Raw genomic sequence first — 21,389 nt, forward strand, 5'->3', positions numbered from 1 at the left:
CTCTCTGGGTGGAGTGCTGGACTCTCTGGGTTATGTGAGGGTCTCTGGGTGGAGAGCAGGGCTCTCTGGGTGGAGTGCTGGACTCTGGGTTATGTGAGGGTCTCTGGGTGGAGAGCTGGGCTCTCTGGGTTATGTGAGGGTCTCTGGGTGGAGAGCTGGGCTCTCTGGGTTATGTGAGGGTCTCTGGTTGGAGAGCTGGGCTCTCTGGGTTATGTGAGGGTCTCTGGGTGGAGAGCTGGGCTCTCTGGGTTATGTGAGGGTCTCTGGGTGGAGAGCTGGGCTCTCTGGGTGTGATGTTCTTATTTGCTGGCTTCCCATAGGCTGGATGCTCTTAGTCTTTCTTCGCATATTGGCCATGTACTTTAGCACCTTTGCTAAGACTTTTACACCCCACCAGTTTAGGTGGGTGTGGTCTTGCATGAGGTGAGGGTGGATGTCTTTGTGGTATGCCAAAAAGACATTAGATCTTAGTGCACGTTTTCTTGAGAGCTCTGAGTTTGTTTTATAAACTTATATTGAATGGCACATCGCAGCGTGGGAGAAGAGATTAAATTATAATTATTGCAGATGGGTATATCTCTGTGGCCATATTGGCTATTTCTTCCATAGCTGGGGCCACATGTCCTCTCATGTTCTTTAGGTCGTTCGTTCCAGTGTGGATTTTTATTGTCTTCGCTCCTATTAAACTGTCCTCTGAAATTATTTTGAGGGTACTCTAGGTTGTGGGGCACCATATTTTTCTCACCTCCATGTCAGGTAGTAGTTCTATTCCCATAGATGTTTCCGTTGTAGTCACAATCCCAGGTTGTTCTTGGAGCGTTGGTGGGAGTGTTGGTTGAGCTAGCAGAGGTGGTAGGGAGGTTGTTATTTGTTGGAGATGGATCTGAAGGAGGAGGGTTGGTGTTGGGTGGAGAGGGATCTCCTGGTGGAGAGAGGTTGGTGTTGGGTGGAGAGGGATCTCCTGGAGGACATAGGTTGGTGTTGGGTGAAGAGGGATCTCCTGGAGGAGAGAGGTTGGTGTTGGGTGAAGAGGGATCTCCTGGAGGACATAGGTTGGTGTTGGGTGGAGAGGGATTTCCTGGTGGAGAGAGGTTGGTGTTGGGTGGAGAGGGATCTCCTGGAGGACATAGGTTGGTGTTGGGTGAAGAGGGATCTCCTGGAGGACATAGGTTGGTGTTGGGTGGAGAGGGATCTCCTGGAGGAGAGAGGTTGGTGTTGGGTGAAGAGGGATCTCCTGGAGGAGAGAGGTTGGTGTTGGGTGAAGAGGGATCTCCTGGAGGACAGAGGTTGGTGTTGGGTGAAGAGGGATCTCCTGGAGGAGAGAGGTTGGTGTTGGGTGAAGAGGGATCTCCTGGAGGACATAGGTTGGTGTTGGGTGGAGAGGGATTTCCTGGTGGAGAGAGGTTGGTGTTGGGTGGAGAGGGATTTCCTGGAGGAGACAGGTTGATGTTGGGTAGAGAGGGATCTCCTGGAGGAGACAGGTTGGTGTTGGGTGGAGAGGGATCTCCTGGAGGAGACAGGTTGGTGTTGGGTGGAGAGGGATCTCCTGGAGAGCTGGTGGGGATGAGTGTGTGGAGCACGGTGGGAGGTGGGCTGGGGTTTGTGACCCTGGCTAGCTGCTCCTTCAGAGACTGCATGGTGTCCTCTGTTCTTCAGGTCCTTTTTTACTTCTAAAAGCTCTTTTCCCATCTCCTCCTTGATCTCCTCTACTTTTCTCATTGTCACTAACTTCATTTCAGAGAGTTCTTCTGTCATTTCCTTTCTTTCTCTCTGATGTCAGGTTTTCTATCAAGCGTCTGTGTTCATTCTTCACCTGGCAGAGTTGGTCACGCAGCTGCTCCATCTCTACGTCAGTGCTGGTAGAGAGGTGGTCCAGGACTTGATCTTTTAACTTTTAACAAGTTCTGAGTCTAGCTGGGAGAGGCTGCCTCTCATCTGCGCCACAATGAAATTGGGTTTAGGTGATGATTTGACCATTTCTTTGACCATGTCCTCTCTGTCTTTGTTCACTGTCTTTGTTCATTGGGTTCATTGGAACTTGCTTGTGATGTTGTAATGTTGATCAGGTACTGGTCATTTTTTCCCTCTGCTTCCACCACATATTTGAGTGTAAAAAATCTGGCTACAAAGGTGTGGAGCACAACTTCATTCACTCCCTTGAACCAATACTGTCCCATTCAGGTATATGTTTATTGTGAGGTACCTGATCTCACTTTCTTTCTCCTGGTCCTCCAAAATCTGAATCTGCCTCCCTTTTCCAATGCCCCTTTTTGTTATGTATTTTTAGTGTCTACATAGGGCAGAGTGCCATGTCGTTGGGCAACTGGTAAAACACAGGAGGTTAGTTCATGTGTTTTGCAAATGCACATAGTGGCCAAGTAATGTATCTGGGGTTTCCCTTTTATTGCTTCAGTTTGTGGCACCTTTTGGAATGTCCTGATGTCACAGATGGTGGATAGACAAACAGGCATGGTGAGACTTCTACTGCTGCTGAAGGTTCCGTTGCTACTGCTCTTGCTATAGACCCAGTCGGTATTAGATAGAACTTCGCAAACCTGCACACCTGTGGTGAAAACAACCTGTAGTTACCTCATTGGCTCACAGCAAAAACTTGACCTTTTTCAAATAGAATTTTCTTGTTGTCTGCTTGTTTAAGTCGATTATAAAACTACATTTAAGAAAAGCACAACATGTCTAAAGATTACCTTTCAACAATGGCTGCTCCCTAGCGTTCTCACTACTTAGAAAAACATGATATTGTAGTGCTTCTCTTATGCCACTTTTCATGACTGCTAGCAGCCATGTGAGTGCTAGCTAGCAACCGACCAGAACATTAAGCTAGCCAAGACCAACAACACAGACTATACAGCTACAAGTAGTGAGTAGAGTTACAAACAGACTATACAGCTACAAGTAGTGAGTAGAGTTACAAACAGACTATACAGCTACAAGTAGTGAGTAGAGTTACAAACAGACTATACAGCTACAAGTAGTGAGTAGAGTTACAAACAGACTATACAGCTACAAGTAGTGAGTAGAGTTACAAACAGACTATACAGCTACAAGTATTGAGTAGAGTTACAACTCAGACTATACAGCTACAAGTAGTGAGTAGAGTTACAAACAGACTATACAGCTACAAGTAGTGAGTAGAGTTACAAACAGACTATACAGCTACAAGTAGTGAGTGGAGTTACAGACTATACAGCTACAAGTAGTGAGTAGAGTTACAAACAGACTATACAGCTACAAGTAGTGAGTGGAGTTACAAACAGACTATACAGCTACAAGTAGTGAGCAGAGTTACAACTCAGACTATACAGCTACAAGTAGTGAGTAGAGTTACAAACGGACTATACAGCTACAAGTAGTGAGTAGAGTTACAAACAGACTATACAGCTACAAGTAGTGAGTGGAGTTACAAACAGACTATACAGCTACAAGTAGTGAGTAGAGTTACAAACAGACTATACAGCTACAAGTAGTGAGTGGAGTTACAAACAGACTATACAGCTACAAGTAGCGAGCAGAGTTACAAACGGACTGTACTAAACAAGTTAAATGTCTTACTTTGATTAAATGTTTTAGCCTAGTTGGACACAGCGTCCCAACATTTCCCACTTTGCCATACTGAAAAGCCTGAATCCAGAGGAGTCTTCTCACACTATATTTCCCTATGTGGGAGCATTGCGAACCATAGGTCGGGATTTTTGACTTGGTTACATGCACATTGAACACAGCAGCTTTTCGGCATGTTTTATTATTTCTGTATAACAAAAAAAACGACAGGGAAGTTGCCCATTTTACAATGGGGGTCAATAGGAAAGACTGTTGGTTTGTGGGCGTGGTCGAGGGGAATTCATTATTACCTGAATACCGACTGGGACTATTGCTGATAGTTCCATTGTTATTGTTTTGGTTTTTGTTTGAGTTGTTTTTGTTTGAAATGCCTGTTTTAAAATCAACAAGCCAGGTGCAGATTTCCTGGGCCGAGATTCATAAAACCTTCTTATTAAGAAGAAATTTCTTCTTAACTGCCATTTTTTCCTGAACTATAGACTTACGAAAAAAGTAAAGCAAAGTTGCTATTCCTCAAAAAGGTTATTGGAAATGTTCTTGTGCTATTTCTTATGTTTCTCCTTAAGCTTAAGTTTATTGATGATTATTGAAAATAACGTTTTTAGATTTGTCCTTAATTCAAAGATAGCTAAACCCTTGTCTAAAACTCAGGGCAGTGAGAGAAAAAGCTCATGAAAGCAATTGAACATGTTTAATTCACTCACAAACTTCATCTGAAAGTTTCAGTATTGATTATTTTAAACCCAAGAACATGTTTAGAACAGTAATCTCAGTAGGAAATATGCTAACATGATTGCCACTGCTAGCTAGATAGCTAGCTAAAACGGTTGCCTAGCAACAAACATCTTATGAAGATTCGTAATAGGGTATTTGAGAAGTTTGTAAGAAAATCTTAAGATATTGTTGAGGAATTGCATTTACGAACTATCTTATGAAGTTTTCTTTTTTTTTCTTAAGAAGCTTCTTAAGTTTTTGTGAAAGAAGTGTTTTGTGAATCTGGGCCCTGGTAACTAAGATGGTCTACTGAGTAACCAATTTGTTTACAGTTTGTTTGCAGTTGTTTACATTCCCAAAAATGAATGCTTTAGAATCCATGTATCACCTCTCTTTCTCTGCTATTTTCTCAACTCTTTTGTGCAAGGGGCGCTTGTTCCTTCGTATCCCAGTTCTACGGTCCTGGGGCTGTGGTTGGTTCTCTTTTTTTCCACATTTGGTCCAGTTTTGATTGTAGTTTCCCAGTTAAAAGCAGGCCACAAGATGCTGTGTCTTTGTTCTTGCTCTTGAAAAGCATGTCTTCCATCTGTCCGAACAGTCCGGAAGGTTGAGAGCAGTAGTGAGAGTGTTGTGCTAGTTACCTTCCTCTCTTTCCCAGAAGGTTAGGGTAGCAGTAGTGAGAGGGGTAGCTGAGTGATGTGGAAGTGCTAGCTGCCTTCCTCTCTCTCCCAGAACATTTACAGAGAGGGACTGGGAGAATTCCTCAAGAAAAGCCTGAAAGGGTTGAGTGGGGTAGAGTGGGGTGGAGTGGAATTGAATGAAATGAAATAAAATCTAATTTAACTTAACTGAATTGAATTTAAATGAACTGAACTCAACTCAACTGTATTGATTAAAATGTTGGAAATGTAAATGTCATTAGAAACATATTAAGTGCTGGTGCTCTGCATTTAAACTTTGTCTACACACACACACACAGGTGTACGGTTTCCTGAACAGTAACTTCCAGAGGGAGTTGAAGGTCCAGCTGCAGCGCTGCCACTGTGGCTTGGGGGCGCCAGAGAGCTACGAGAATTTCCCACTCTCCACCGTTGGCAGCGAGGGGATCACCAAGATGTCGATGCTGAACCGGGCAGGGTCAATGAGCATCGCGCCGCCACCACGGGCTGAGCCCGGTGTTAGCATATGCAGCTAACAGATAGCCGACAGAGCTAGTGACTAATGCTAATGGCTAAGAGCTAATGGACATTGTGTAGTGTGTACAGCTGTCAGACAGGATGTAAACAACAAGGGTAAAGTTCATATCAAGCAAGCAGCTAACAGACAGAACGCCCCAATGGACAGAACCAATAGAGAGCCGCTAACGCTAATAGAGAGAGAGAGAGAGAAAGTGGAACTAAGCAGCTGGACTGACAGTCAAAGACAAAGCTGGTTGGCCCCAGTCTCCATAGAGATCGGTCGATTTCTGAATTCATACAAAGCATCGCAGGCCCTGCAGAGTATACAGAATGCACTTCGCTAAAAGCAAACAAACAGATCTATACAGCTAATCGACAGAGCAGCTCATGGACAGATTGCACACATGCAGCTACGCTAGGTAGCAAACATCTGGAGAGACTGCGGCAAAGAGACTGACAGAACCAGGGATGCGTGGGCTCTGTTTCAATGGTGATGATGTATTTCTGAGCTAATTCAGCTTGTCCCCAGAAAACTGTCTTCACCAGAGATTGTCATCATCCTGGGGTGTTAAGCTGTCGTCAAGCCAGTCAGAAAGATGGATAGACTGTCAGTCAGTCAGACAGTCAATTCTGAACTCAGGGCTACCTTGAGCTCTAATCAAAATCAAATCAAATTTGATTGACCACATATACATATTTTGCAGCGAAATGCTTATATTTGGTACTCCATCAGTGCAGTAATACCTAACAATGCAAAACAAAAGACACAAATCCCTTAAAATAAATAAAGAGAGAAATGTAGAAATATCAGAGCAATGTCAAAGTCCGGAATATATATAAATTGCCGTTCAAAAGTTTTAGAACACCTACTCATTCAAGGATTTTTCTTTATTTTTACTATTTTCTACATTGTAGAATAATAGTAAAGACATCAAAACTATGAAATAACACATATGGAATCATGTAGTAACCAAAAAAGTGTTAAACAAATCAAAATATATTTTATATTTGAGATTCTTCAAATAGCCACCCTTTGCCTTGATGACAGCTTTGCACACTCATGGCATTCTCTCAAGCAGCTTCATGAGGTAGTCACCTGGAATGCTTTTCCAACAGTCTTGAAGGAATTCCCACATATGCTGAGCACTTGTTGGCTGCTTTTCCTTCACTCTGCGGTCCAAACCATCTCAATTGGGTTGAGGTCGGGTGATTGTGGAGGCCAGGTCATCTGATGCAGCACTCCGTCACTCTTGGTCAAATAGCCCTTACACAGCCTGGAGGTGTGTTTGGGGTCATTGTCCTGTTAAAAAACAAATGATAGTCCCACTAAGCGCAAATCAGATGGGATGGCGTATTGCTGCAGAATGCTGTGGTAGCCATGCTGATTAAGTGTGCCTTGATTTCTAAATAAATCACTGACAGTGTCACCAGCAAAGGACCCCAACACCATCACACCTCTTCCATGCTTCACCGTGAGAACCACACATGCTGAGATCATCCATTCACCTACTCTGCGTCTCACAAAGACACAGCGGTTGGAACCAAAAATCTCAAATTTAGACTCATCAAACCAAAGGACAGATTTCCACACGTCAAATGTCCATTGCTCGTGTTTTTTGGCCAAAGCAAGTCTCTTCTTCTTATTGGTGTCCTTTAGTAGTGGTTTCCTTGCAGCAATTTGACCATAAAGGCCAGATTCACACAGTCCCCTCTGAACAGTTGATGTTGAGATGTGTCTGTTACTTGAACTCTTTGAAGCATTTATTCCGGCTGCAATCTGAGGTGCAGTTAATTGCCGATTTCTGAGACTGGTAACTCTAACAAACGTATCCTCTGCAGCAGAGGTAACTCTGGATCTTCCTTTCCTGTGGCGGTCCTCATGAGAGACAGTTTCATCATAGCGCTTGATGGTTCCCACGCTTCCGAGCTCCCGAGTGGTGCAGCGGTCTAGAGCACTGCATCTCAGTGTTAGAGACGTCATTACAGACCCTGGTTCGAGTCCAGGCTATATCACAACTGGCCGTGATAGGGCGGTGTACAATTGGCCCAGCATCGTCCGGGTTAGGATTTGGCCTGGGTAGGCCGTCATTGTAAATAAGAATTTGTTCTTGACTGACTTGTCTAGTTAAATAAAGGTTAAATGGTTTTTGCGACTGCACTTGAAGAAACTTACAAAGTTCTTGACATTTTCCGGATTGACTGACCTTCATGTCTTAAAGTAATGATGGACTGTCATTTCTCTTTGCTTATTTGAGCTGTTCTTGCCATAATATGGACTTGGTCTTTTACCAAATAGGGCTATCTTCAGTATACCAACCCTACCTTGTCACAACACAACTGATTGGCTCAAATGCATTAAGAAGGAAATACATTTCACAAATGACCTTTTAACAAGGCAGACCTGTTAATTTAAATGCGTTCAAGGTGACTACCTCATGGAGCTGGTTGAGAGAATACCAAGAGTGTGCAAAACTGTTATCAAGGCAAATGGTGGCTACTTTGAAGAATCTCAAATATAAAACATATTTTGATTTGTTTAACACTTTTTTTGGTTACTATATGATTCCATATGTGTTATTTCAAAGTTTTGATGTCTTCACTATTATTCTGCAATGTAGAAAATAGTACAAATTAAGAAAAAGCCTTGAATGGGTAGGCGTGTCCAAACATTTGACTGGTACTGTATATACTGTGTGTGTATATATATATATATATATATATATATCTAAAACGGTGTGTATAGGCAGTATGGACAGTATATGAACAGTATATGAATAGAAAAAGTATGTACAGCAGTAGTTATATAGAATGAGCCTTGACTGGAATACAGTATACATATGAAGTGTGTAAAACCGTATGTAAACATTTTTAAAGTGACCAGTGTTCAGTGACTATATACATAGGGCAGCAGTCTCTAACGTGCAGGGTAGACTCTCAATGCAGGGTGGCTCTCAATGGAGTATCTGTAGAAGTTTGTGAAGACAAATTCCTTCAGCCTCCTGAGGTTGAAGAGGCACTGTTTCACCACGCTGTCTGTGTGAAGGAACCATTTCAGGTTGTCAGGGATGTGCACGCAATTGAACTTGAAGCTTATATGACAGCTGTCTCTCTAACGTCAGAATAACCCTGTTGACACTGACAGCCCTTCCTCTCAGTCACTGTCTCTCTGTGACAACAGTAGAAAAATCTATAAGCTATTCACCAATGAGAGAGAGAGAGAGAGCGACCATTTGGTGCTGGGTGTCCAGTAGTGAGCCAGGGGCTAGAGGGTGACTGACAGCTGTGTCTGGCTGAGAGAGGGAGTCCCTGGTGCTGCTGACGCATTGCAGACAGATCACAGAGCAGACTGGCTGTCTGGTCTACTGGCTGTCTTGCTGGCTGGTCTACTGTATATCTGTCTGGGTGGCCGAGGGGCTGGCTGGCATGTTGGCTGTCTGGCTGGCTGGTCTAATGTTTACTGTATCTGGCTGGCTGGCTGGCTGCCTGGTTTGCTATCTGGCTGGCTGATCTACTGTATTTCTGTCTGGGTGGCCGACTGTCTGGCTGGCCTACTGTAAATCTTCATCATGAATCCACATCAACTTTATGATTGTACAAAACTGTGGAAATGATGTAAACCAAATAACATATATATCTCATATCTGATTTTATATTTAAAAACTATATTTTCATTGTGGTTCCTGAGGCAGATTCTTCTTCTTCTGTGTTCCATTTTTTGTTGAAACTGCAAAGACTCTGACATCCCACTTGATTTTGTGCATCTGTAATTTCAGATGTGGAGTGTTTTTGTTTTAAATTTGCCTGGTTTTAATGGTCCAACCCTATTGTTTGTAATGTCTTGTTAATTGGTGTTGGACCCCAGGAAGATTAGCTAGCGTTATGGCGTTAACTAATGGGGATCCTAATAAAAATGACAAATCTCTCGTGTATGAAATTATCATTAGCTAATTAGCTGTGGTGTGTGTGTGTGCAGACCCTCTTAGCTGTGTGTTCACAATATTATCACCTCAGCCCCTTCTCATTGGCTCCTGCCCCCGGGCAGTAAGGCCTGATTGGCTCTTAGCCCCAGGCAGTTTCCTGCTTAACTAGAGCCAATCATGTATCAAAATGTATGCTGCTACATGCTAATGTGTTAGCTATGGTATGTCCAGAAACAACCCTGGGCCCTGAGTGCTGAACTACAACAGTAGACTAGTGCATATATGAACTCACCACTGAAGTAGGAGTGATACACAGAGGGTCACATCATGTTGACTATGTTACGGTCTATCTGGTCATGCTATTGATGCTCAATACTCCTAGATCACATACTCACATAGCTCCAATACTCTTTAATGTCATGGTGATTGGGCTTTCAGGATAACATATAGGAATCTGAATGTATGAAGAGAGTCTAAATGTTCACAGATAGTTATAAGGATGAAAAAACGCTACTACCGTAAATCAGTGGTGGAAAAAGTAGGCTTTGGTCATACTTGAGTGAAACTAAAGATACCTTAATAGAAAATTACTCAAGTAAAAGTGAAAGTCATCAAGTAAAACACTACTTGAGTAAAAGTATGTAAGTATCTGGTTTTAAATGTACTTAAGGACAGTGGTGGAAAAATAACAAATTTGTCATACTTAATTAAAAGTTAAAAGTTAAAGTAAATGCTATACATCATTTCATGAAGCAAACCAAACATCACGGATTTCTTTTTTTCTTTCCTTTTTTTTTATACAGACAGACAGGGGCACACTCCAAAACAGACATTTATAAATGCAGCATTTGTGTTTAGTGAGTTCGACAGATCCGAGGCAGTAGGGATGACAATGGGTTATATTGGTAGGTGTGTGAACTGGACCATATTTCTGTCCTGCCTGAGCATTCTAAATGTAAGGGAGTGAATGTTATTTATAATAAGGGTTACATGGAGAAAATCTGACTTCTGAAATGAAAATGGAGGCCCTCCCTTCATCAAAATATATATGACCTAAACCCTCCCTGAACGCTTGAAAAAAAAAGTGACCCTCCCCTAAACCCAAAATAACAATTAGACATGTTCTCTGCTATCCACATTGTTTATCTTTTACCCTCACTTCATGGACAGACCAGAGCCTTAGATATGCAGTTTTCATTTTTCGTCTTGTAAGTATTACATTGCAACGAAGAGGTTTTTATAGCGTATAAGGCTGCGGGCCAGAAGGTTGTGGGTTTGCAGACATCCATGGACAAGCGTAGCGGTGGAAATAGTCCCATGTGGCTCAGTTGGTAGAGCATGGTGTTTGCAACGCCAGGGTTGTGGGTTTGATTCCCACAGGGGCCCAGTATGGAGAAAAAAATGTATGAAATGTATGCATTCACTACTGTAAGTCGCTCTGGATAAGAGCGTCTGCTAAATGACTAAAATGTAAATGAAATATCTCCTTTATAGTAAAAGCATTGCATGAATCTATCATTGTATTTGCAGGTCCAAGAAAAAAATACCTTTTATAAACAGTTCATGCAATTGTCCATAATTTTACATATTAGCAGAATATTTTTTTAATGCCACATAAATTACCGAAATTATAGGCTAATAATGGACAGAGAGATAGGCCTATGTGTTCATCTGACAGGCTAATAATGGACTGAGAGATAGGCCTATGTGTTCATCTGACAGGCTAATAATGGACAAAGAGATAGGCCTATGTGTTCATCTGACAGGCTAATAATGGACAAAGAGATAGGCCTATGTGTTCATCTGACAGGCTAATAATGGACAGAGAGATAGGCCTATGTGTTCATCTGACAGGCTAATAATGGACAGAGAGATAGGCCTATGTGTTCATCTGACAGGCTAATAATGGACAGAGAGATAGGCCTATGTGTTCATCTGACAGGCTAATAATGGACAGAGAGATAGGCCTATGTGTTCATCTGACAGGCTAATAATGGACAGAGAGATAGGCCTATGTGTTCATCTGACAGGCTAATAATGGACAGAGAGATAGGCCTATGTGTTCATCTTATCATATTCCTCCAATGCCAAATCATGTTAGTCTTGTTTGCAACAAAACTGGCCCTGTATGCAAATAATTAAATCAGAGACTTAATTTGGAATCTGAGCATGGTATTTTCAAAAGTTAGGCCTTCCTTTCTACCCGAGTGGAAACCAATGAGAGAAGGTCACAACACAAGTGCTAACCTAAAAGCTGCCTGGGTTAAACATCTTCTATTGTACAGAAAAGTGAATCGCTTAATCAATTGATAGTGACAGAATTAGATTGCTTCCCAAGCAAAGTAAAAAAAAAATGGTCTCCTTCGCTATAGCAGGTTGTAGCTCAGCCTCTGAATGTCAAAGAATTGAAACAGTGATATTCGCACGTCTGTCTCGGCTATTTTACAGCTTGTTTCTAGTATCGTGGAGCAAAGCGTTGTTATAGATTACTTTATATAATCGGATCAGTTTATATAAACTAACAAGGGGTAGGACTATGTCATACCCTCTCATACCCCCCCAATTCCAGTCTTGGTTCTAACTTAACAGCTCTTCACTGACATGAAGGTTGGCTGTTTTTAAAGAGTGCATGGTGGGTGGAGGAATGGACCGACAAAATCTATGGATATAGCAGCCTATAGCCTAATTTCATCTGTCAAACCGATAGGCCTACCTATTATTTCTAAAATTAGAAGAAATAGGCTCTCTTGTTGTTAGTAAATTCCAATTAAAATGAAGACTGTTGAAATGAATTATTCCTACTCTGATTTGCCTACTTTCAGCATCATGAGCTGTCCATTTCCCATTGATTGTGCTGCGGCTTCAAGTTTCAGCACCCCAAAGTAAGTTTCTAAAATCTGGCTTATTGTGAGGTCAGTAACTGTGATAAATACATCATGGGCAAGAAACATATTGTTTTTAATCAAATCTATTATAGTAGTAGCAAGCTATCAAAGTTGACCGGTCCTCCTTATCACCTGCACCTTCTCCTCAAACTGAACAGAACAGAAGCTATAGCCTATTTGGAAGAAGCCTTTGACTCTCCTGAACTGACAGCGTAGTCATACACAGCACAGCCATTAGTTAGGCTGCACACAAAAAAATGTTGGATCAGCAGAGCAGAGCATTGTTGGAATATCCATTGCGATGTGTAGTGCAGCCTAGTTGTATTTACACCGTCTCAGCAGCTATCTTATAAATATAACTGTGCTCTGTGCTTCTCCGAGCATGCACTTCGTAGCCTATAGGCTGTGGATCATTTCATTGAGACCGCACTAAATAGCCTTTAGACGCACTTGATATTGCGCGCCCAGCGGAGAATCAGAGATGAGGGGCGGCATCGGGCACACATCAATATATAGCCTAATAAGCAACTCATTCTAAAACGGAAAAATATAGACATTTCATAAATTACAAATTACATTACCCTCCCGTTCGCTGTGCTTGCCGGCTTTACTCAGGCTTACTGTCTTCTGACAAATTACTGTACAGCTGTAAAAATAATGACCTAAATACTACCTAGAAATACTGTGGTGAGAAATATGGTACTGAGAAACGGCGCATGCTTAAACTGAAGTGCTGGGAATGCCCCGGCATCATAGTTGTTGTTTATGTTCATATGTCTAAATAAGAAATCCGGAATTGAAATTCATTGTTCAGAATATATATCATTATAGTGTATGCACTTCCAACAAACTTCACAGAGTAAACACTACACACGGGCAAACACACACACACACACACACACACACACACACACACACACACACACACACACACACACACACAGGAGATAGGACTGCTCTCACCAGCTGTTCAACTCCCATGAGAGGGTGTTTAGTGCCCCAAAACATCACAGCAACTCGACATGACAAATTTGATTCGACATCTCTGGATGATTTCCTTGCCAGCAAGATACTGTTTAAACCCTAAACTCCAAGGGCTAAACACACACACAGTCACAATCTGACACACAGTCACACACTGACACACAGTCACACACTGACACACAGTCACACACTGACACACAGTCACACACAGTCACACAGTCACACACAGTCACACACTGACACACAGTCACAATCTGACACACAGTCACACACTGACACACAGTCACACACTGACACACAGTCACACACAGACACACAGTCACACACAGTCACACAGTCACACACAGTCACACACTGACACACAGTCACACACTGACACACAGTCACAAACTGACACACAGTCACACACTGACACACAGTCACACACAGTCACAATCTGACACACAGCCACACACTGACACACAGTCACAATCTGACACACAGTCACACACTGACACACAGTCACACACTGACACACAGTCACACACTGACACACAGTCACACACAGTCACAATCTGACACACAGTCACAATCTGACACACAGTCACAATCTGACACACAGTCACACACACACACAGTCACAATCTGACACACAGTCACACACTGACACACAGTCACACACTGACACATAGTCACAATCTGACACATAGTCACACACACACACACACAGTCACAATCTGACACACAGTCACAATCTGACACACAGTCACACACTGACACACAGTCACACATAGTCACACTGACACACAGTCACACATAGTCACACTGACACACAGTCACACACAGTCACACATAGACACACTGACACACAGTCACACACAGTCACACATAGTCACACTGACACACACACACAGTCACAATCTGACACACAGTCACAATCTGACTCACAGTCACACACAGTCACACACTGACACACAGTCACAATCTGACACACAGTCACACACAGTCACACTGACACACAGTCACACACACACAGTCACAATCTGACACACAGTCACAATCTGACACACAGTCACAATCTGACACACAGTCACACATAGTCACACTGACACACAGTCACACACAGTCACAATCTGACGCACAGTCACACACTGACACATAGTCACACTGACACACAGTCACACACTGACACATAGTCACACTGACACACAGTCACACACTGACACACAGTCACACAGTCACACACAGTCACAGTCACACACTGACACACAGTCACACACAGTCACATAGACACACAGTAACACAGACACACAGTCACACAGTCACACTGACACAGAGTCACACTGTCACACACTGACACACAGTCACACTGACACAGAGTCACACTGACACAGAGTCACACACTGACACAGAGTCACACACTGACACACAGTCACACACTGACACACAGTCACACTGACACACAGTAACACATAGACACACAGTAACACATAGACACACAGTCACACACTGACACACACTGACACACAGTCACACTGACACACAGTAACACATAGGCACACTGACACACATGCAGCCATTTTACAGCTAGGTGATGACAGAATCAGGGTTTATGTCTGTTTTTGTTTCCATTTATTTTTATTCATGTGAAAAGAAGAGGTGCAAACTAGCAGTGTGACTGTGATGTTATGTCTGTATTTCTGTCTGTGATGTGACGTTCCTTTCTGTTGCCTTGGTGCCCCATAACACCTCACTCTGTCAATCACCACCTTCCGGAGACACCTGAAACCCCACCTCTTTAAGGAATACCTAGGATTGTCACACTTATCTTCGTCTTCTGACGATATTGCGAAATGGTCGTCGGAAAAGGTAGACCAATACGCAGCAGGTATGTGATTGTTCATTTTGAACATTTATTCACTTCAAAACGAATACAAAACAACAAACAAGAAAACGAACGATTCACTGACAGTCTGCAAGGCACAAGGCTAACACAGAACAATCACCCACAAATACCAAACACAAACACACCCTACTATATGGGACTCTCAATCAAAGGCAGATAGACAACACCTGCCTTCAACTGAGAGTCCCAACCCAAATTAACCAAACATAGACATACACTCACTAGACTCCACATAGAAATACCTAAACATAAACCAAAACCCGGAATTACTAAATCAAACACCCTTTTAACAAAACACACCACCCTGAACCACATAAAACAAATACCCTCTGCCACGTCCTGACCAAACTACAAAAACAATTAACCTTATACTGGCCAGGACGTGACAGTACCCCCCCCCCCTTAAAGGTGCTAACCCCGGAAGCACCTTAACAAAAAATAACCCCAAGCAACACCAAAAGAAAAATTCCCCTTTTCTAAAGGGAGGGAGGGTGGCTGCCGTCAACGACGGCACTGTGCTACACCCCCCCTCCCGAACCGACCTATTTCTGGAGGTGGCTCCGGCTCAGGCCGTTCCAGGCTGTCGGGGCAGTCTGGCAGCTCGGGACAGTCTGGCAGCTCGGGACAGTCTGGGCAGTCTGGCAACTCGGGACAGTCTGGGCAGTCTGGCAACTCGGGACAGTCTGGGCAGTCTGGCAACTCGGGACAGTCTGGGCAGTCTGGCAACTCGGGACAGTCTGGGCAGTCTGGCAACTCGGGACAGTCTGGGCAGTCTGGCAACTCGGGACAATCTGGGCAGTCTGGCAACTCGGGACAATCTGGGCAGTCTGGCAACTCGGGACAGTCTGGGCAGTCTGGCAACTCGGGACAGTTCAGGGCAGTCTGGCAACTCGGGACAGTTCAGGGCAGTCTGGCAACTCGGGGCAGTTCAGCGCAGTCTGGCAACTCGGGGCAGTTCAACGCAGTCTGGCAACTCGGGGCAGTTCAGCGCAGTCTGGCCACTCCGGCAGTTCAGCGCAGTCTGGCCACTCCGGCGACTGTTGACTGGCGGGCAGCTCCGACGACTGTTGACTGGCGGGCAGCTCCGACGACTGTTGACTGGCGGGCAGCTCTGATGACGACTGTTGACTGGCGGGCAGCTCTGATGACGACTGTTGACTGGCGGGCAGCTCTGATGACGACTGTTGACTGGCGGGCAGCTCTGATGACGACTGTTGACTGGCGGGCAGCTCTGATGACGACTGTTGACTGGCGGGCAGCTCTGATGACGACTGTTGACTGGCGGGCAGCTCTGATGACGACTGTTGACTGGCGGGCAGCTCTGATGACGACTGTTGACTGGCGGGCAGCTCTGATGACGACTGTTGACTGGTGAGGCTGGGTTTACGCACTTGTAGCCTGGTGCGTGGTGCTGGTACTGGGCTTACCAGATTATGAACACGCACCTCCAGGCTAGTGCGGGGAGCGGGAACAGGACGAGTCGGACTGGGTTGACGCACTTCCGGGTCCGCACGAGAGACAGGAGCTGGAAACCCAGGGCTATGGAGGCGCACAGTCGGTCTTGATCTTACCTCCTGCACAACCCGTCTTGGCTGGATGGAACTAGTAGCCCTGTACGAGCGGGGTGCTGGTACAGGGCAGACTGGGCTGTGCAGGGGCCTGATGGTAGCTGTGCGTAGAGCGGGAGTTGGGTAGCCTGGTCCTCGGAGGCGTACCGGCGACCAGATGCGCTGCGCAGGCATCCTCCTACCAGGCTGGATGCCCGCTCTAGCACGGCACCTGCGAGGGGCTGGAACAACGCGCACCGGACTGTGCGTGCGTATGGGTGAGATAGTGCGCCCCTCAGCGAAACATGGCGCTCTCCACCTCATACGCTCCTCCATATAACCACGGGTAGCTGGCTTCCGGCACTTCCTACACCTAGCCAAACTACCCGTGTGCCCCCCCCCCAAAAAATTATTGGGGGTGCCTCTCGTGCTTCTCCCTCAGCGCGTCCATGGCCTCGTACCTCCGCCTCTCTGCCTTGGCTGCCTCAATTTCCCACTGCGGGCGGCGATAATCCCCAGCCTGGTGCCAAGGTCCGGCCCCGTCCAGAATTTCCTCCCAGGTCCACTTCTCCCGCCAGTCCAACTCGAATTCCCTCTGCTCCTTCCTCTGCTGCTTGGTCCTTGAGTGGTGGGTGATTCTGTCAGGGATTTCTTCGTCGGAGGACGATATAACGAAATCGTCATCAGAAAAGGTAGACCAATACGCAGCAGGTATGTGATTGTTCATTTTGAACATTTATTCACTTCAAAACGAATACAAAACAACAAACAAGAAAACGAACGATTCACTGACAGTCTGCAAGGCACAAGGCTAACACAGAACAATCACCCACAAATACCAAACACAAACACACCCTACTATATGGGACTCTCAATCAAAGGCAGATAGACAACACCTGCCTTCAACTGAGAGTCCCAACCCAAATTAACCAAACATAGACATACACTCACTAGACTCCACATAGAAATACCTAAACATAAACCAAAACCCGGAATTACTAAATCAAACACTCTTTTAACAAAACACACCACCCTGAACCACATAAAACAAATACCCTCTGCCACGTCCTGACCAAACTACAAAAACAATTAACCTTATACTGGCCAGGACGTGACAAGGATAGGATTAAGTAATCCTTCTAACCCCCCCCGAAAAATATATAGATGTACTATTGTAAAGTGGTTGTTCCACTGGATATCATAAGGTGAATGCGTCAATCTGGATAAGAGCGTCTGCTAAATGACGTAAATGTAAATGTCTGTTGTAGAGGAGTGTTTAGTAGGCTGATGCATGTTACTGGCCAATTTGACACATGCACACACACACACACACACACACACACACACACACACACAAAACGTAGACAACAGGTGGTTAAGGCTGTATGAGTGATAACATACAAAATCATCAACTAATGTGTGTTTGAACACTTATAACCATGCATTTATGAATTGTGTGTGTGTGTGTGTGTGTGTGTGTGTGTGTGTGTGTGTGTGTGTGTGTGTGTGTGTGTGTGTGTGTGTGTGTGTGTGTGTGTGTGTGTGTGTGTGTGTGTGTGTGTGCATAATCACCACCCTAAGTGTGTTTGACCTCACTAATGATCACACACTATATATACAGGGACCCTCACATAGATTACAGGTACAACAAACACAGACATCTAATGACCCTACAGTGTGCTGGACATGACTACAAGACTGGAAAATGGATCTGGAAAATGGATTTGGTCTGTGTGTGGAGGTGGGGGTGGGGGGGTGCTTTTCACTGTGTCTGTACCGCAGATTTAAGGGCAGTTTTTTTATGTTGAAATGCACTTTAAACAAAAACGGTGATATGTGATTCAACTGATTATTGAACTGAATGATAATTTCTCTCAATCTGGAAATGTTTTCTTTGAGAACTATTTCTGTCTGCTCCGGAATATGATTGTTCAGAATGGTCTCTGGATTCCAGGGTAACCGTTACCGGAGCTCGTTAGCGATGTTGTGAGGTGATTCATGTCTCTGAGCCGATGGCCAATCACTGGATAGTACAACCTGTAAACATCGCCCTCTAGATCTTCTCTAACGAGTCCAGACGTTCTATTTTTTAAACCTTTTATCTTTCTCTTTTTTCTGTCTCTTCTTCTGTTCTCTGATCTATGTAGCAAGCCTCAAGCAGATATAGCCTGTGACCTCTTCATTGATTCCTACTATAATTTCCATATTGATATTTCTGTAATGTTCTGTAAATGTGTTTGAATACAAGAGTCCAACCTGTATCTCTGTGGTTGTCTGTTCTTTCTAAGACGAATAGATCAACATGAGTCAAGAGAAACTTGAGCTCTCCTCTCATCTCCTATCCTCTCTCATCTCCTATCCTCTCCTCCCCTCTCCTCTCTCATCTCCTATCCTCCCCTCTCCTCTCTCATCTCCTATCCTATCCTCTCCTCCCCTCTCCTCTCTCATCTCCTATCCTCTCCTCCCCTCTCCTCTCTCATCTCCTATCCTCTCCTCCCCTCTCCTCTCTCATCTCCTATCCTCTCCTCCCCTCTCCTCTCTCATCTCCTATCCTCCCCTCCCCTCCCCTCTCCTCTCTCATCTCCTATCCTCCCCTCTCCTCTCTCATCTCCTATCCTCCCCTCCCCTCCCCTCCCCTCCCTCCCCTCCCCTCCCCTCCCTCCCCTCCCCTCCCTCCCCTCTCTTCTCTCATCTCCTATCCTCTCCTCCCCTCTCCTCTCTCATCTCCTATCCTCCCCTCTCCTCTCTCATCTCCTCTCCTCCCTCTCCTCTCTCATCTCCTATCCTCTCCTCCCCTCTCCTCTCTCATCTCCTATCCTCTCCTCCCCTCTCCTCTCTCATCTCCTATCCTCTCCTCCCCTCTCCTCTCTCATCTCCAATCCTCTCCTCCCCTCTCCTCTCTCATCTACTATCCTCTCCTCCCCTCTCCTCTCTCATCTCCTATCCTCTCCTCTCTCATCTCCTATCCTCTCCTCCCCTCTCCTCTCTCATCTCCTATCCTCTCCTCCCCTCTTTCATCTCCTATCCTCTCCTCCCCTCTCCTCTCTCATCTCCAATCCTCTCCTCCCCTCTCCTCTCTCATCTCCAATCCTCTCCTCCCCTCTCCTCTCTCATCTCCTATCCTCTCCTATCCTCTCCTCCCCTCTCCTCTCTCATCTCCTATCCTCTCCTCTCTCATCTCCTATCCTCCCCTCTCCTCTCTCATCTCCTATCCTCTCCTCCCCTCTCCTCTTTCATCTCCTATCCTCTCCTCCCCTCTCCTCTCTCATCTCCAATCCTCTCCTCCCCTCTCCTCTCTCATCTCCAATCCTCTCCTGCCCTCTCCCCTCTCCTCTCTCATCTCCTATCCTCTCCTCCCCTCTCCTCTCTCATCTCCTATCCTCTCCTCCCCTCTCCTCTCTCATCTCCTATCCTCTCCTCCCCTCTGCTCTCTCATCTCCTATCCTCTCCTCCCCTCTGCTCTCTCATCTACTATCCTCTCCTCCCCTCTCCTCTCTCATCTCCTATCCTCTCCTATCCTCTCCTCCCCTCTCCTCTCTCATCTCCTATCCTCTCCTCTCTCATCTCCTATCCTCTCCTCCCCTCTCCTCTCTCATCTCCTATCCTCTCCTCTCCTCTCTAATCTCCTATCCTCTCCCTCCCCTCTCCTCTCTCATCTCCTATCCTCTCCTCCCCTCTCCTCTCTCATCTCCTATCTTCTCCTCCCCTCCCCTCTCCTCTCTCATCTCCTATCCTCTCCTCCCCTCTCCTCTCTCATCTCCTATCCTCTCCTCCCCTCTCCTCTCTCATCTACTATCCTCTCCTCCCCTCTCCTCTCCTTTCTCCTCCCCTCCCCTCTCCTCTCTCATCTCCTATCCTCTGCTCCCCTCTCCTCTTCTTTCTCTTCATCTCCTATCCTATTCTCTACTCCCCTCTCTCCTCTCCCCTCCCCTTCCCTCTCCTCTCTCATCTCCTATCCTTCCCTCTCCCCTCTTCTCTCCACTTCCCATCTCTCTGTCTCTGCTTTTTTTGCTGTAATGTCACATAAGGTCAGAGGAGGATGAGAGAGGAGTCAGGGCTTAAAGAAACAGGATCATCATGTCTGAGAGATTGTTGCCACCTGCTAGTTTTTGTTCCCTCTTATGTAATTGCTGCAGATCTGAGAGACTCCTGGGAGCAGATTACTGTGTGTGTGTGTGTGTGTGTGTTAGGGTGTTACTCTGTCCTGTTTGTGTGTTCTGTCCTTGATATTTTTATACATTTCAGTGGTCCTTTCCTCCTCACGTGTGGTGCAAGAGAGAGAGAGAGAAACCTAGCAATAACTGATGCAATGCAATTTCCTTGACTTCACTTTCTTCTTTCTCCCCTTATCCTCCCCTCCTCTTTACTCCCCCTCCCCTTACCCTCCCCTCCTCTTTACTCCCTCTCCCCCTCCCCTTATCCCCCCTCCTCTTTAATCCCTCTCCCCTTATCCTCCCCTCCTCTTTACTCCCCCTCCCCTTACCCTCCCCTCCTCTTTACTCCCTCTCCCCCTCCCCTTATCCCCCCCTCCTCTTTAATCCCTCTCCCCTTATCCTCCCCTCCTCTTTACTCCCTCTCCCCTTATCCTCCCCTCCTCTTTGCTCCCTCTCCCCTCCCCTTACCCTCCCCTCCTCTTTACTCCCTCTCCCCCTCCCCTTACCCTCCCCTCCTCTTTACTCCCTCTCCCCCTCCCCTTA

At 45.4% G+C, this 21,389-nt stretch overlaps 1 protein-coding gene across 6 annotated transcripts in view; it reads left to right on the forward strand.

Annotated features, from left to right (window-relative positions):
* The window catches only part of LOC106567981 (neuropeptide Y receptor type 1), a 43,539-nt gene extending 37,158 nt beyond the window's left edge, over positions 1–6,381 (forward strand). For all 6 annotated transcript variants that reach the window (XM_045692166.1, XM_045692164.1, XM_045692167.1 and 3 more), the window contains one exon: positions 5,273–6,381. In XM_045692166.1, coding sequence (XP_045548122.1) covers positions 5,273–5,488 — 216 coding nt within the window. In that variant the 3' untranslated portion in view covers positions 5,489–6,381. The remainder of the gene's footprint in view (positions 1–5,272) is intronic.
* The last annotated feature ends 15,008 nt before the right edge of the window (positions 6,382–21,389 follow it).

Source organism: Salmo salar, chromosome ssa01, assembly GCF_905237065.1.
Source record: "Salmo salar chromosome ssa01, Ssal_v3.1, whole genome shotgun sequence".
Lineage (NCBI taxonomy): Eukaryota > Metazoa > Chordata > Actinopteri > Salmoniformes > Salmonidae > Salmo > Salmo salar.